The sequence below is a fragment of the Nycticebus coucang genome, chromosome X, assembly GCF_027406575.1.
Source record: "Nycticebus coucang isolate mNycCou1 chromosome X, mNycCou1.pri, whole genome shotgun sequence".
In the NCBI taxonomy this organism is placed as follows: Eukaryota; Metazoa; Chordata; class Mammalia; order Primates; family Lorisidae; genus Nycticebus; species Nycticebus coucang.
Window position 1 is genome coordinate 22,480,427 of NC_069804.1, and position 17,067 is coordinate 22,497,493.

Genomic DNA, 17,067 nt, shown 5'->3' on the forward strand with positions numbered 1-17,067 from the left:
GAATATAGAAAAGAACAGAAGGAAGGTTTTCTTCCTTCTGCATCCGGAAAGTTTATTGCTTCATGTATATTCTGTACAGCTAAAAAGGGATGATTGAATTCGTGGTGAAATATAGTTTGAATAGTATTCATTTCTACTTGGTAATCTAATTTATAAGGGTCACTTTGCATTTATCAAGATTCAGTAGGTTGGATGAGATGAAAAATACTCCTCAAGCCCTTTTTTAAATGTTTGGGATTTTGAGAAGGTCAAATGTCAGTTCCAGGTGCCCTCTTCCTACCTTTTGAATTATCCAACCAGCCCACTCAGAGTCAAGGATGTGAAAGGAAGAAAGGGTGTAAATTAGTGTTAGAAAGAGAATAATAGCAAGGGAATGTGGCTGCTTTCAGCTGTACATTCTGTATTTAGCAGAGACCAGAAGATTGAGTTCAGTTCTTCAAGAATTTATTCTCTTGGCTTGGCGCCCATAGCTCAGTGAATAGGGTGCTGACCACATGCACTGAGGCTGGCAGGTTCAAGCCCAGCCCAAGCCTGCTAAACAACAATGACAACTGCAACAAAAAAATAGCCAGGCATTGTGGCGGGCGCCTGTAGTCCCAGCTACTTGGGAGGCTGAGGCAAGAGAATTGCTTAAGCCCAAGAGTTTGAGGTTGCTGTGGGCTGTGACACCACAGCACTCTACCAAGGGTGACATAGTAAGACTCTATCTCAAAAAAAAAAAAAAAAAGAATTTATTCTTATATGATCCCATTGGAAATATGATGTAGTATATGGAGCTCATAAAGAGGGAGGGGCAAAAATTATTGGTTAAAGAAATGTTATTCCAGTTGAAAAACTGGAACTCTTAATTACTTTTGCGCTAAACTTAAACCTGAAAGGTTTTGCTTTCCTGATGAGTATTCTGATATATTGTTAAAGTCATGAGAACATGAGGGGATGATAATAAAGTTTAAACCATATGAAATTGCCAATATCCAACCATTTCTGGCCATTTTTGAACTACAAAATGGTAATTTGGTATGGTTCAACCTAATACATTATCATAAAAATCCATTCTTTGCAACTATATGACAATCTGCACATTGGGGCAGAATGAATGCTGTGGAAATACTCTGCTTAGCTATCAATCATAACAGGATCGGTGGTTTCTGAAAAAAATTGATTTATAAGAGTTTTGTTGTTCACATCTTTTGGTATGTCTGCTTTAAAATAAGAGATTTTATTTTATAATATTTTCAAAATTTGTTTCTTGAATACCTTTTTTTGTAATGGCCCATGGTCATTATGGGAATAATTTGCAAGGAGATTGTATAATCTCATTTTGGGATTAGTTCTCACCTTTTTATTTTATTTATTTATTTATGTATTGATTTATTTTTGAGACAGAGTCTCACTTTGTTGCCCTTGGTAGAGTGCTGTGGCAAGGTGTCACCCTTTCCTTTTTATCTTCACCAATCATATTATGGTGAGGGGCAGGTGGAGATAAATTGGTTTGGGGAGACGGAACAAAGCAAGTTCTCTTGTTCTATTCGTAACTATAAAGTAAAACAAGAGTAGGACGGGGGGCACAGGTCCAGAAACGTAGAACTCAGGCAGAGGAATGTAAGGGAGCTTTGTCTTTGGCTCAGGACCCCTGGGTTTCCTCTGGATGGTCTATCTACCTGGTTTTGCCTAAGAAATGGAGGAGTGGCAGACAGAAAAGGTCAGGCAGCAAGAAACAAGATCAGGACACTGAGTTAAAATAGAACATGAGGGGGAACACCTCCTCTCTACATTTAGACTAGAATCTCAATCTTGACCATATGGGTCTATAAGAACTCACAGCCCAAGCAGACTCATAGTCATTGTCAAGGAAACCCTGCATTTCACCTAGACTCCTTTATCAGCCCAGAACCAAAATATAGACAAATGGAGCCCAAAAGAGGGTTTCTATAGCCCCTGCTTTTTGCACTGACTGGTGTAGCAGCACTAACATTTCTGTGCTCATCAGGGAAATAAATTTCATATCAGCCTACTGTCCATCTCGTGTGTGTGTGTGTAAAATCTGTGTGCATAATACATATCACACTTGCTATATTGTATGTTATATATAATATGGTGTGTCATAAGTTCATGCTATGAACTTAAATGTATGCATATAATACATACATTATGCAAATATATTGCATAACATAGGCAATGTGTTTATAATATATATTATGTAATAGTGTTTGAATCAGGGGTCCTCAAACTGCGGCCCGTGGGCCACATGAGGCGGTGTGATTGTATTTGTTCCTGTTTTGTTTTTTTTTACTTCAAAATAAGATATGTGCAGTGTGCATAGGAATTTGTTCATAGTTTTCTTTTTTAAAGTATAGTCCGACCCTCCAATGGTCTGAGAGACAGTGAACTGGCCCCCGGTTTAAAACGTTTGAGGACCCCTGAAATGCTATATATTTCTCTGTATATATTATATACTATATATTCAAACATTTTATATGTAATTATATAAAATATATTTGAATAGGATATTCCACATATACATGTATCTACATATTACATCTGTTTTCTATATGAAAAGATACTGTACAATGACCATAGCATATATTATGGGCCACATTTATACCTACTGGTTTTATACAGTGCGTGTACATACAACATCTACCTTATCTTTAAATAAGGAAGAGCTATTAGCAAATTCATTTCTAGGGGTCTTTTTTGCAGCTATCTAGTAAAGACAAATAATTTCTAAGATTAAAACCCAGTGCTGTGATTAGAATTAACAAAATGTAACCACTCTCTGGTACAAAAAAAAAAAGCTGTGTGTATTCCCCCTGAGGTGAACATCTGTCTTTACTTGAGCAGAGTACACCTTTACTATTACTCTTAACTGTGAGACAAAACAGGCTGGGATAAACCAAACAATTCAGCTTATAAAGTAAATGTTTATAACTGGCAAAGTGTAAATGTAACCCACTTAATGAACTTCTTCCTGAAAATAGATGTTACTCAATCTAGACATATATATACTTCAGATTTCTTCTAAAAAAAAAAACACACAAAAAAATCATGAATTTTGTGTGGTTGTCATCAAAAGACAAGCATTTTATAAACATGAGGTACTTGGTGGAGCTCATCTAAGAGATAAAATATGTTTTAAGTATACTTTGCTCAGGCATCATACTCTATAGATTTTTCAAGAAGAATGTAGTTATTTTATTTCCATATGTGAAATCCGGCACTGCCCAAGCATGCTATACATGGCTTCATTGACTCATAATATTAAACATTTTTACACCGAAACTGAAAGATCATCCATCAGCAAACCATCCCATTTCACTTCCTCATCTTCTCAGCAATTCCTCACTTTAAGGAATTAAGAATGAGGAAATCCTGCTAATGTGGAAAGAATTAAAATTTGACTGGTATCTGAAGGTATCAATCAGCCTCTATGTGTGGCTGTGTGTACTGGGAAGGTAGGTAGGAGAATCTGGGCCTGAAGAAAAATCAGACTTACAAAATCAAGTATATAAAGTAAATCAATTTGCCAATGATTATTCATAGATAGTGACAAAAAAAATCACCTGGACTGTCTCTGATAGCAAAAACATTAAATAAATTTAAAATAAGATTTACTTTACAACTTTGCAGAGACTTATCTACTGGGTAAAGTTAGGTTAACTTTGAACTATTTTTAGTGGATTCTCACCTTACTGAATTATAAACAATCCTGAAGGCTTTGGTCAGGCCCCAGAAAAGGGTCTGGGTGAGAATGAGGTTTAATCTGTGAGTGTGCCTGAAAGTCACCTTAAGTGGCTGGAGGATTAGCCAGTTGAGTTTTTTCCACCATCCCTGTTATTTATCATCTATGCTGTTTTTCCTCTTCATTGGCTCCAAAACTTGAAAGTTAACTGCACATTCAGATATAAAAATTCCTTGGAAAAGAAGAAAAGCTATTAGCCTAAATCCTTTAGTATTTGATTTTACTAGATAACAACCCCAAAATCTACTGCTAATAAAATTAATAAAACAACGTCCTTTTAAAAATTACACCCCTGGTACAGATCATATCCGAACATTGGTGAGATGCTCTCTTGTTCTTAACCCAGGCCCCGACTACAAGCCCATGTTGCATGAAAGCATTTACTCATGAATAATTAGAACTTGGACCTCTGTGTGTGTATGTATGTGTGTGTGTGTGTGTGTGTGTGTTTTGACACCTACTTACACGCACGTGTTCATATGCATGTATCAATACAGATATGCAAGGAAATAGAAAACAAACAAAATCTTGAATGTGCATTTAAAAGACAAGTGAATGCTTTAAAAGCCTCTTTATTGTCCAGCTTTGACAGAATCAGTATGCACTGTTTAACAGTTCCCTTTGGCAACTCTTCAGCCTTATACTGTGATCGAAGCCCTGGATGTTGTTGCATCATCCAGGGTGTTTGATGGAATGTGAGGATGTCAGGATGTAGTGGTTCCTGACACCCTCACTATGATACAGTCTTTTACTTCCAGGTTTGGGGCTGTAACCTGCCCCTCTGATAATGAGCCATGACTCCCATTACCACCAGAGGGCCCCTGATCACCAAGTTCACAATCTGTTTAGAACTTCATATTTTAGGTAGCACCTCCCCCACAAGCTACCAGAGAGTCCTTGGGAACAGAGTTGGGGCCCTGGAGATGGGAAATTGTCCCTTGCCAAAGTGATGCTTTGTGTCAGTGACATAGGCCCTTTGGTCAGACTTAATAGAGAAATATAGAAAGCTCATATTTAGAAATATAGAATATTTCTATATTCTTATGAATATAGAAAACTTCATGGAGAATTTTTTTTAACTAGAGCCCAAAGCAAACAGCAATACTTTTGCTTTTAAAATACCTTTTTTAAAATGGAGGAAACAGTAGTCAAACCTCTGAAAATTATTGTCAGTCCAAAATGATCTGTTTGCCTGCATCTGTAAGGTTTGGCCTCAGAGTCTTTCATACTGGACTCCAGCTCCAGTGTTAGGAAAGCAATGGATGATGGTGATGCTAAAGAAGAGGGTCTCCTGCTGAGAGAGGAAAGGTGCAGAGGAATAGAACTTAAGAAAATCTTTCTTCTCTGCCTTGCCTTGACTTTGATTGGCCCAGTTTCTGGATTGGCAGTAAAAGATAAGGCCAAGGCTGGCTGGAGGAAAAACTGTGAAGTTGAAGTTGGTCTCTGTGAAATTCTCCTACCTGCCATTTCCTCATTGTTCTCTCCCTATTCCCATTCTCTGTCCCATTTCCCACACCAAAGGGAAGCTGCTTCAGGAGACCACTGTCCCAGAGGAGTTTGCATGTAAAAGGATACCCTTGAAGACCAAAACCAAAGGGAATTCAGCTGTGATTCTGGGGGTGGCAGGGTGTTTGTTCCTCCTGTTCTAGGGTTCTTGGAATGTGTCTTCCCCTGAGTCCGGGCCAGGAAACAGAATCATCACAGTCAGGCTTTCCTTTAGGGCAATAGACTGACCTCTTTAACATAAATACCCAGCTGTGAACTGGCTCCAGAGGCAGTCAGGCACCTATCCCAGGCTGTTAAACCCTGGGAGGCATCCATAGCTATGGCACTCCTTCCTCCCTTAACTGACTGAGCTTCAGGAAGGAGGCCCAGAAATAGTCCCAGAAATCCAAGAGTTCTTATAAGACACCATACAACTCCAGTTTGGGGTTTGGGGTTTAGGGTATAGGCATCTGTTAGAGAGTTGTAGATGGAGAAACAAGAATCTGGCCTATCAGGTAGGGTGTTTGGGGCCTTTGGAGGCAAAGCCAACAATGACTAGCAACAAATGTTGAATGATCTGGTAGAGCAGATTTTTCTTCAGAGCCTCCTCTGGCCTCTTCTGAATGTCCACACACACATACCCGTAGTAAAAGGACCAAAGGAAAGGCATTGTTTCCAAAAGCCCCTAAAAATGAAATTAGAATTCTATTTGGAGCTGCCCCTGAACCAAGAACATATGTGAAAAGAGTCAGGACTCAGTACAAAAGATCAAACTATAGAAGGACAAGGCATTTAAAATGCAGCAATAGAATTCAAGAGACAAGCTAACGGCCTACTTCCACCTTTCCTAAGTTTGATTGTTTTCATTCTGGACCCTAGAACCTCACTCTTGTCATCTAATAGTTCTACTAATTCAGATTTCTTTGTCTCAATTAGCCTTTAAGATTATTCAACAGCATGGTAAAAAAAAATGGATACTTAACTATATTTTCCAACAAGAGTCAGGGTCAGATAATGTCATTATAAAACATCATGCTGATCTTTAAAAGGACTGAAAAACAGACTTAATTTAAATTCTACTTTATGACTAATTCTAGTTCTGCTATATATATATATATATATCCTTATTTTCTTATCATACTTAATGACTCAGTACTAAAGCTCTGTTTCAAAAAAAAAGGAAAAAAATATATATATATATATGTTTCTGCCAAGTAAATACCATAAAAAACTTCATTTGCCACTTATGGTTACCCTTTGAAGTGTGATTTGCCCACCAAAGCTTACTTCGTCTACCACTTTGTCTACATGGCCCCAGATAAAATGGTCAATATTGTTTCCCCAGGGTGCCAGTGACTCAGAGGTATTAATTCTCTTGTCACCCTCATTGTAAAGGGACCAGATGCTTTTAATAAAAGGTCAGTTGGTCCACCTTGAGAACACAGTGGAAACAGATTTAATAGCTTCTAAGACTCCATGTTACTACCAAAAACATAATTAGCAACAGGATGCCAGTCAATGAGTGTAGTTTTTACTTTGTGTCTGGGGAGTTTAGAAGGGGGTCTCCTGTTTAACAGTTCCCTTGGCCCAATTTAATAAGGGCCACAGTACTAGTTATCAAATTGACAGTCTTGGCCTGACCTCTAAAAAGTAGCTGTACAATGACGCCTAGTAAAGTAAGATAAATGCCAAATCCCTCTGAGGAAACAGGCCTATATCATTACTATGAAATGGGCATTTGGATTTGAGGCCAGGACTTCACAATAAGATTTAAATATCAGCTTGAGCATGAGGGAAGACGTGTGCTTAGTTATTGTACACACAAGATAACAGTGACTCACTTTGTTCAACATTATGCTTGGCTGGAGATTTTAAATTCCTTTTTAAAAACAAGACTATTGTGCTACAGGGTAAAGATTTTATTAACCTCAGTAATGGCATTGCATATGCCAAAGCATGGAGGCAGAAAATTGGATCTGCTGATCCTACTACCAAGATAAGGGTTATAGAAAGCCACAGTGGGTCACTTGGTGGGCTCTACAAGTAGCAGTCACCTGAAAACTGAGGAAGATTCAGCAGGGAAGTGACTAGCACCAGCAAGGAGAGATGGTAGAAGTTGGGCTAGATGAGGTCCCAGGCAGTAAAACAGAGTCAGAACAAGGGCACTTAGTATACCTCTGCTGTTCCAGTTTTGCAGGAATACTAACCAGGGAGACAAAGGCCTTAAGCAGTTAAGGCAAGAGGTTACTCACCTGGCTCTCTCCCACAGAGGCCACTGCCAAATAGATCCCTAAAGACATCAGCCTGAATTCTAATTTGTATCAGTAGCCATAAGAGTTCGTATGAATCTTGTTCCATCTGTATTCTCTTCTTTCTTTTGTCTTTGCTCAAACTTGTTCCTACTTATTTTGCTTCCTTTCTTAGATTTATTGCTTCCTGCCCTTGATATTTGGGGAAGCAAAACAAAAGGGCTGTGATTTAGTTTCCTGTCAAGACTCAAATTAAATACATCGCCTCTTCCTTACTAAAGCCCTCCACTTGGCCAGTTTTTAAATAAGGTGATGGGATGTTAAGTTGGAACCCTCTGCCCACTGCTCTCCTCTGTACTGACCCTCAGCCAGACCTGTGGGGACAGCAAGTAAAATTATGAGTGTCCAGACATCTTCTCTGGAGTGTTCCACCAACCAAACTGTACCAACAACCGTAAGCTCTCAGTGTATATAATCCCCAAGGGACAAAGGCACAAGTCTACTCAGATTTCTGTAGGTAAAAGTTCACCCAGCTTTCTTACGACAAAAGGGAGCAAGTAGGATACACCGAAACACGGGCCCCAACTCCCTAGAGGAGAAATCATCAGAATTTACAAACTGGTCACCACTGGGGATGATTATATTTCCCTTGACCCAGTCAACCCTCATGATCAAGTTGGTTCCCCTTTGAAAAGAATTTGTTCTTTAAACTTTTGTTCTGGTCTTTTTCTGTCCCCCTCAGGTCATGGATTATATGGGACTTTTGAAATGTTATCCTCCTGGAGGAAAACTAGAGAAGACCAACATGTTAAAGAGAGAACTGCAGAAGTCTATGCAGACTCCATGCTCTCCTTTTCTCTCACCACTGCCATGTACCTGGTCACCTTTGGCATAGGGGCCAGCCCTTTCACGAACATTGAGGCAGCCAGGATTTTCTGCTGCAATTCCTGTATTGCAATCTTCTTCAACTACCTCTATGTACTCTCGTTTTATGGTTCCAGCCTGGTGTTCACTGGCTACATAGAAAACAATTACCAGCATAGTATCTTCTGTAGAAAAGTCCCAAAGCCTGAGGCACTGCAGGAGAAGCCGGCATGGTACAGGTTTCTCCTGACAGCCAGATTCACTGAGGACACAGCAGAAGGCGAGGAAGCGAACACTTACGAGGGTCACCTATTGGTATGTTTCCTCAAACGCTATTACTGTGACTGGATAACCAACACCTATGTTAAGCCTTTTGTAGTTCTCTTTTACCTTATTTATATTTCCTTTGCCTTAATGGGCTATCTGCAGGTCAGTGAAGGGTCAGACCTTAGTAACATCGTAGCAACTGCGACGCAAACCATTGAGTATACTACTGCCCAGCAAAAGTACTTTAGTAACTACAGTCCTGTGATTGGGTTTTACATATACGAGTCCATAGAATACTGGAACACTAGTGTCCAAGAAGATGTTCTAGAATACACCAAGGGGTTTGTGCGAATCTCCTGGTTTGAGAGCTATTTAAATTACCTTCGGAAACTCAATGTATCTACTGGCTTGCCTAAGAAAAACTTCACAGACATGTTGAGGAATTCCTTCCTGAAAGCCCCCCAGTTTTCACATTTTCAAGAGGACATCATCTTCTCTAAAAAGTACAATGACGAGGTCGATGTAGTGGCCTCCAGAATGTTTCTGGTGGCTAAGACCATGGAAACAAACCGGGAAGAACTCTATAATCTCTTGGAAACCCTGAGGAGACTTTCTGTCACCTCCAAGGTGAAGTTCATCGTGTTCAATCCATCCTTTGTGTACATGGATCGATATGCCTCCTCTCTGGGAGCCCCCCTGCACAACTCCTGCATCAGTGCTTTGTTCCTGCTATTCTTCTCAGCATTCCTAGTGGCAGACTCTATGATTAATGTCTGGATCACTCTAACAGTTGTGTCCGTGGAGTTTGGAGTGATAGGTTTCATGACATTATGGAAAGTACAACTGGACTGCATTTCTGTGCTATGCTTAATTTATGGAATTAATTACACAATTGACAATTGTGCTCCACTGTTATCCACATTTGTTCTGGGTAAGGATTTCACGAGAACTAAATGGGTAAAAAATGCCCTGGAAGTGCACGGGGTAGCTATTTTACAGAGTTACCTCTGCTATCTTGTTGGTCTGATTCCTCTTGCAGCTGTGCCTTCAAATCTGACCTGTACACTGTTCAGGTGCTTGTTTTTAATAGCATTTGTCACCTTCTTTCACTGCTTTGCCATTTTACCTGTGATACTGACTTTCCTGCCACCCTCGAAGAAAAAAAGGAAAGAGAAGAAAAACCCTGAAAACAGGGAGGAAATTGAGTGTGTAGAAATGGTGGATATTGATAGTACCCGAGTGGTTGACCAAATTACAACAGTGTGATAGTGTCTGCTCGGTATATTTTCACCTTAGGTCTTATCAAGAACAAGGAGGTTATATTAATGAAACAATTAAATTCAAATTTGTTCCTTTTTAAGGATAGGAAACAGACATTGCCAAAATAAATAAAAAGAAAGAACAAGGAGGGAAAATGGGAATGGCATATTTTCAATCTTTAAAACAAAAGATTGTTATGAGAATTTACGCACGTGCACGCGTGCACGCACACGTACCCCCTAAGAGATCTATAGGCTCTTAAACCCAGATCAAATAAAAGAGAGCAGGATCCTCTTTTATTTACACTGCAGATATTGCTGGTATTGTGACAAAACCTATTTATTGAAGGGTCAACTGAAAAGGCAGAAATAGCTTTAAGCATTGTTCAACACTAAGGCTCTTCCAGAATGTCTGCAAAGCAGTACTCCAGTCATGGTCTGTGGTTTGAAGTCTTAGCCACCTCACCTAGCTCCCCACCACCCAAGGAGATGCTTGTAAAAGTTCTGACCAGAAAAAAAGCAAGCCAGACCCTTGGGAACAGACATGTGGGAGAGTGGCCATCACCCATGGACTAAATTCACCCAGGTGAGGCAGTTTTATTGTCTAGAAGTGAATTTATCACATTTCCCCATTGGTATACTTTTAAAATTTGTATAGTTTGGTTAACACACCTTGAAACCAGTGCCAGCTTGCAGACAACATTGCAGACTTGGTGTGATTATATTTTGGAATAGCTTGTCACTTATCACCAAATAGGCCTGCTTCATTAGTTATAGCTTTGGGCAGGAGGGACAGAGGACCAAAACTGCAGAGCCAAATCCAAATACCTGGCATGACAGAGGAAAAGCAAGTGTATATGTAATCCAGAGACAGTGTCTCTATTTTAACAAAAACAATAGTTGTGTACAGGTGTTTGTGGTTTGGCCTAACATGCATTTTTTGCATGGATGCCCAGAAACATCTGCCCATACATAGTTGAGGAAAGACAAAATGAACACTGAAGTAGTTATCTGCTATAGCTTGCAACTCATAGCGCCAGTCTGCTTTTGCTTTGAGACATGCCTGCTCAGAGACTTAAGGCGAGGGGAGACATTTGGTGATTCTAAGTCCTGATGCTGAGAAACTATAGAAGTGGAGGGAGATGGCCCAAAAGGACATAGGTTAGAAATGACTGGGTAAAGTAATCACCAGTACAAGTCTGTCAATGATGGCAAACTCTTCTGCTAAACCGGCTGCACCTCACCCTCCTTGACCCTTACCTTTTTTGGTGCCCTTCTACTTCATCATAGCAAGGCCCTTATGTACATTAACAAGCGTAGATGTTTATGCTGTTGACCTCCAGTGTCTACAGGAGGTTCACAGATCTAAACATAAATGGTTTGAAATGAAGAGGCTATGTATGTTGCCCAAATGCTCCTCCTCTCGTATTTTTTTAAGTCTATAAAAAAGAAGCTAAAACCTGGTTACATTTGAAACAAGCATCTACAATATTTTTCCCTTTTAGAGATGTAGCTTATTTAGACATCTATAGTGGTAAGCATTTCCCAAAAGCATCTTACCTTTCTGGACCTTAGCAGCCATACTGGGCATGCCTAAGACAGGGCAGGGCAATTTTAGGTTTTCTTATAAGATGACTACTACTCCCCTCAAAGTCCATTTCTAAGGAAGGAACATAGGACATTATTGACCACAGTGAAGACTTTTTTAATGTCTGGGATCAAAATGTTTGGGGTATAGGTTGGCCATTATCTTACCAAACAGAAAAAATATATATCCCATGTGATTCAGATGTGACCACACCCAGTGCAAACCTGTGCTTTCTATTTCCTATACTGTTGTCCACATAGTTCTGAATACATGTTCAGGGGATCATAGCTAGTGCATTCCACACTTATTCAGCCTCCCCTGCAGACACACTAAGTGATCATGCCAATGCAATGTGTTATGCACTCAACTAGAGATAATAAGCTTTAATCTGAGGACAAGTGCAGTCCTCTCAAAAGGGCAAGTTTGCATAATAGATACTCGATCAATTCTCTCTCTAAGGGGCCTGCAGCTAGGCTATTATTTATAAAACACAACTGAAGAGGGGATTGGTTTTATTCTGAAATCATATGTTGCTAAATCATTTTCTGAACAGTGTGTTCTAAATCAGTCATTGATTTAGTGTCAACCACGTGGAGCACCTCAGCTTAAAGTGACTCCACATAACTGACACGACACATATACACCAATTAAATGGATTTTGTTGAGAATTTAATCATTCAATTTGGTCAACCAGGAAGACTTACTGTGGAACTTTGTTTTATGACAGAAAGTATTTTCCAACTTGATTGAGTCTCTGTATATGCTGGGATATTGTATTTTTAAATGAAGGGCATTTTCAAACTTGTTAACTTCTTTTCAGCACTTGAAATCAGGCTTATGGAATTCTGACTGTGAAATGAATTTTTCTATTGGGGACTATGCATGCCAAGATTTCTCATTTATTGTTAGATAATTATTTGTTAATATTGATTATTACTCTGACAGCATCGGTTTAGCCCCGCTATGGAAAAAAAAAAAAAAAAACCACTTTAAAAATAACTCAGAATCACCTCCTCATAAAATTCAAGTCTTTGCTTCATCAAGTTTTACTTTCTTAATTGCTATAAAGAGGGAAGGAATGATTCCAGCAAACACTTGAAGAAGTTTTTTTTTTCTTTCGATTAATTCCAACCAAGACATTAATGTCCACTTTACCAAAGAAATGTATTTGGTTGGTTTTGAGTTGGTATTTGTTGTTTACCAAAGAAAACATTCCATGCATCAAAAATATTTCTCCTAATTAAGTAAAAAACTGTGATACTCAGCCTGAGTATAAATAAAAATGTTAGGGTAAGGGTGATATTCTCTCATTTAGTGAAACTCAGCAGAAAATATAAATTCACAAGGAACGTGGAGTTTGCAAGACAGAAAATAATACTTGAAATAGGGCATTATTGTTTAGTCCTATGTTCCCACAAGTAGCATCAGGGCTCCTCAGGCTAAAAGAAGTAAGGTTTGTTCCTGAGGACAACATAAGATAAACGCTTATGAAAATTCCCCTCCACTGTTCCAGCTCATAAGTTTTGTTTTGTTTAGGGTTTGGGGTTTTTGATTTTTTTGTGTGTGTGTTTGTTTTGCTTGGTTTGCCTTTGGTCTTTGTCTGTGTTGGCTTGATTTGCTTCTCCCTTTGCTACCACTTTTACCCCCTCAATTTTCAGTTAGAAGTGAGGTAATAAGATGCCATCCCCATGGCCATAGTTCCTTATGCATTGTACCACTCTAAACAAGGCCCTTGGTAACCCTTTTCTTTCAACTAACCATTACCCAATTGTAAGTGGCATTCTGAGACCACATGACACCACTTTTCTCCAGTAGCAGTGAGAGAGCTTGGTTGTTCCCATCACAAGAACAGGTAGGATGGGCCTTGGGGGTGTGGCATGAGGCAACGCCTTTGGACACATGTGGTATGTTCCTCACAATGGCTTTATTCCTTTGGATCCTATTTAAGTACCCCTGCAGCTTGTAGTAGTGTTTGACCTCTGTAACTCTGTTTTCTCATCTGTAAAATGAGGATAATAACAGTAAATATCTTTAAATTCAACAAATACTGAGTGCCTACTATTTCCCAGAGACTGTTCTAGAGACTGGGGACACAACAGTGAACAAGTCATATTTTAAAAATCTGCCCTTGTAGAGCCTACCTTTGAGTTACATTGTACGTGTACTGTGAGGATTGAGTGAGAAGACATTCACAAAGCTCTCATGGCAAGGCCTGGCAAAGAGAAGAAACTCAGGACATTATTATTTCTCATTCATCAATCTCATATAGTAGCATTAGGGCTCAGGATGCAAAGCTACAAAGAAGTGGATTTGGGCCCAAGACTAGTGCTATATAAAGATGAAATGAGTTTTTACAGAAGGTAGTTAATTCCTGGTCATTTTAGGACATTCAGAATTAGGCTGGATCACCACTTAGTAGGGCAACTGGAATGAAGGTACAAGCCCAGGATATTGGGTTTGGACTATGATCTTTAAAAACAGGGGATACTGGGCGGCGCCTGTGGCTCAAGGAGTAGGGCGCCAGTCCCATATGCCGGAGATGGCGGGTTCAAACCCAGCCCTGGCCAAAAACCACAAAAAAAAAAAAAAAAAAAAAAACAGGGGATACAGGCAGGACTTGGGTTTGAGGGTGGGGAAGGGACAGCACTGATAAATAACTACAACTGGTTTATCTGAGCTAATTTGAACATTCCCTTTGTGTAATTTGCTTTCAATTTCGTGCTGAATAAAAAGCACCAGGTATCTGAGGACATAGAGTTACTATTTTTTAAAAGAATGTTAAAGTTGCAATACAAAGAAAAATACTAAGTTAGTACTACAGTGGATTTGCTGGCAAAGAACTGAAAATGGCTGTAGCCAACACATTGCAGAGTTCCTCCCTGTGGTGGTTACAACTGTTTATTTCTGTTTCATGCCAGTCCAGGAGAAAGCAAAGAGGAAAGTGAATGAGCTAGAATCTGTTCACCCGAATAAGCAGTGTCAGGATGTCCTCCCCAGCCTGCCTCTCACCTGCCCCCTTCTGCCCAGGTGATCCGTTTGAAGTCCTTTTGATATCTATGAGGACACCATACAAGGAAGAAGAAGTGAGGTGACTGGAGGCTGATGGCCTCTACAGACTGTCAAGTTAAAATTAGCACCACCTGATTAGCAACCTACTTGGTGAGGAAAGAAGCCTTTTCAAAGTACAAAGGAAGCAGTGTGCACCAAGGAGGCAACCTGCAGAGAAACCTTGGTGGAAGGAGTGATGATCTTGTGGAATCTGCTGCTGCTTCCAGAATGTTGACACCGGACAAATGTTTGGAAAGAATTAAGCCTACCCCCTCCTTTTTCACATGAGAAAACTAAAACCTGGAGAAATGAAATTATAGTCACAGAACGAGATAGAATCAGATATGGCACTATAATTGAATTCTATTTCCTAGCCTCCATTCTTTCTCCATTCTGCCACTTTCCTGCCAAATTCTATAGATCTAAATTATGGGGTCTTCACCTGAGGATCATGAATGAGTGGGAGAGGAGACTCTGAGCTCCCTACAATTAACTTACATGGGAAGGTGTGCGTGTATGTTCAATATGTGCATTTTCCTAAGGAGAGGACTCATAGCTGTCATCAGATTCCAAAGGAGGTGTGTGACCTAAAAAGGGGGAAGAACCACTGTCCTAAATTAATAAAGACCTCATTGGGAGTGTGCTCCTGCTGTCCCCGTTCTGGCTAATAGGCAATCAAGAACTTCTGAACCACCTTTTCTCCAACGAGCAAAACAATGCTTCCAAATATTGGTTTCTTCATACCAAGTGTATTCGTCATTCATTCTTTGATTTGTTCATGTGCTTATTTATTCTGCAAACATATTTTCAGTGCCAGTTTATATTCCAGCACCAGCTAAACGTGTCATCCAGGGAAGGACCAGGAAAAACCCCTCTGCACTGTGCTCTTGTTGCAGGAGGAATATCAGGTTGCTACCATACTCTCAACTTTGCAACAAAATATGTATAGCCTCGGAATTAGAGTAACCACCACACACACATACACACAGAGAGAGGGGGGAAGCCCACAAAGCCAACATATAGAAGCATTCCTTGTCAAAGAACCAAGAGAAAGGCAGCCTATTTCCACGTTACACAGTCACAGTCACACGTTGTTCTGCATACCATATCCTTGGAAGGGCTGCTCCCCACTGTGAGATGTCTACACCAGTCATGTTTGTACACACTTGGAGCAGCCTACTTGTAAACAAATGGAGAAAGTAAGTCTCATTAATCTTGATAATATTCATAGTTGGCAAATAAGCAATCATGGCCATGGACAGATGGGTACATTTAAGGAGAGGTGTGTCTTGGACACATATTCAGAAGCCCAGTTCTCTTGACTCCTAGTCAGAAACCAGATATATGGAGAAAATCGGAGAATAAATGAATGACTCTACTGTATCTGCCAGCTCTCCTTCTTCTAGTATATCTTCAGGCACAATGGAATCCACATGGGTTGACCTAAAGGCAAAGCTGGGGGAATCACTGCTTGACCTTCTCTGAAGCACAAAGGAGGCACCAACAGCTGATCAGTGCCACTTACATCATCCCTGCCCAGCCATGATAAAAGAAGCCTTCAATTGAGATAGAGGAGTATTAGTTCCATTTTTGTAGCATCTGATATGAGGTTTGAGGACTTTGTTCATTAGAGGCTACAAATTGTTTTATCTAAGTCCTACAAAATGGCAAAGACTCAGTTTATTTCCATTACCCACTCCAGGCTTATGCTCGGGAAATCTCATAAGATTATCATTGGCAAAACAGTATCCTTAATTTTCCAGGATGAACCTCGAACATGTTTGACTCAGCCTTTCAGATTTTTATTCTGTAAATTAACATCCTGCCAAAATTGCCTTTGTCTACTGTTTTAGAATCACCGAGGCAGTTACTATGATGTCTCCCAGGACTATAGATGACTGGGAAAAACTGCTAATGATCCATTGGCTCTGCTTCACACACACGTACACAAACACATACACACAGACTGAACAGAGACATGTATGTACACATATGTGTGCATAACACAGCTACCACATTTAGATAGACATATACACACGTGTGCACACTTACCCATAAGCGTGGACACACATGTGCACACACACATGCACCCCACCTTTTACAATAGCCTTGACATTTTTGAGGTACATTAAAATGTCTTGGTAGGCCCAGCCCTGTGGTTCTGTGGAGTTTGGCGGGCCAAGGGCTTCAGCTGTCTATAGGAAACCATGAAAAAAACTATCTTCCCCTTCTGTATGTTTCTTGTGCGTGAGCATCAAAGCAACACACTTTAAAGACCAGAAACCTGGGGAAGTGGATGTGCCTTGCAACACAAAAATTGCTAACTTACAGTTTCATAGTGGAAAAGCTGCATTTGTTGGAATTTTCCAGGTCATAAGCAAGAATCCAAAGACTGAAAACCACAGAGATCTCTCCCAAGGTCTGGAATTGTGAAAATTTAATGTAGAATCTTTGGTGATCCAGACAAGGGGAAAATGAGTAGGAAGGAAAAAAGAAGGACATATAGAGTAGAAATCTTATGTAGCAGTGGACATTTTCCATTTACCCTAGCATAAGTTTAATGGG

General features: G+C 39.9%; 1 protein-coding gene across 1 annotated transcript in view; it reads left to right on the forward strand.

The window, feature by feature from the left end:
• PTCHD1 (patched domain containing 1) overlaps positions 1-12,328 on the forward strand; it is a 53,455-nt gene extending 41,127 nt beyond the window's left edge. Inside the window, exon 3 of the mRNA XM_053579763.1 lies at positions 8,219-12,328. Within this exon, the coding sequence (XP_053435738.1) occupies positions 8,219-9,873 (1,655 nt within the window). The 3' untranslated portion in view covers positions 9,874-12,328. The remainder of the gene's footprint in view (positions 1-8,218) is intronic.
• The last annotated feature ends 4,739 nt before the right edge of the window (positions 12,329-17,067 follow it).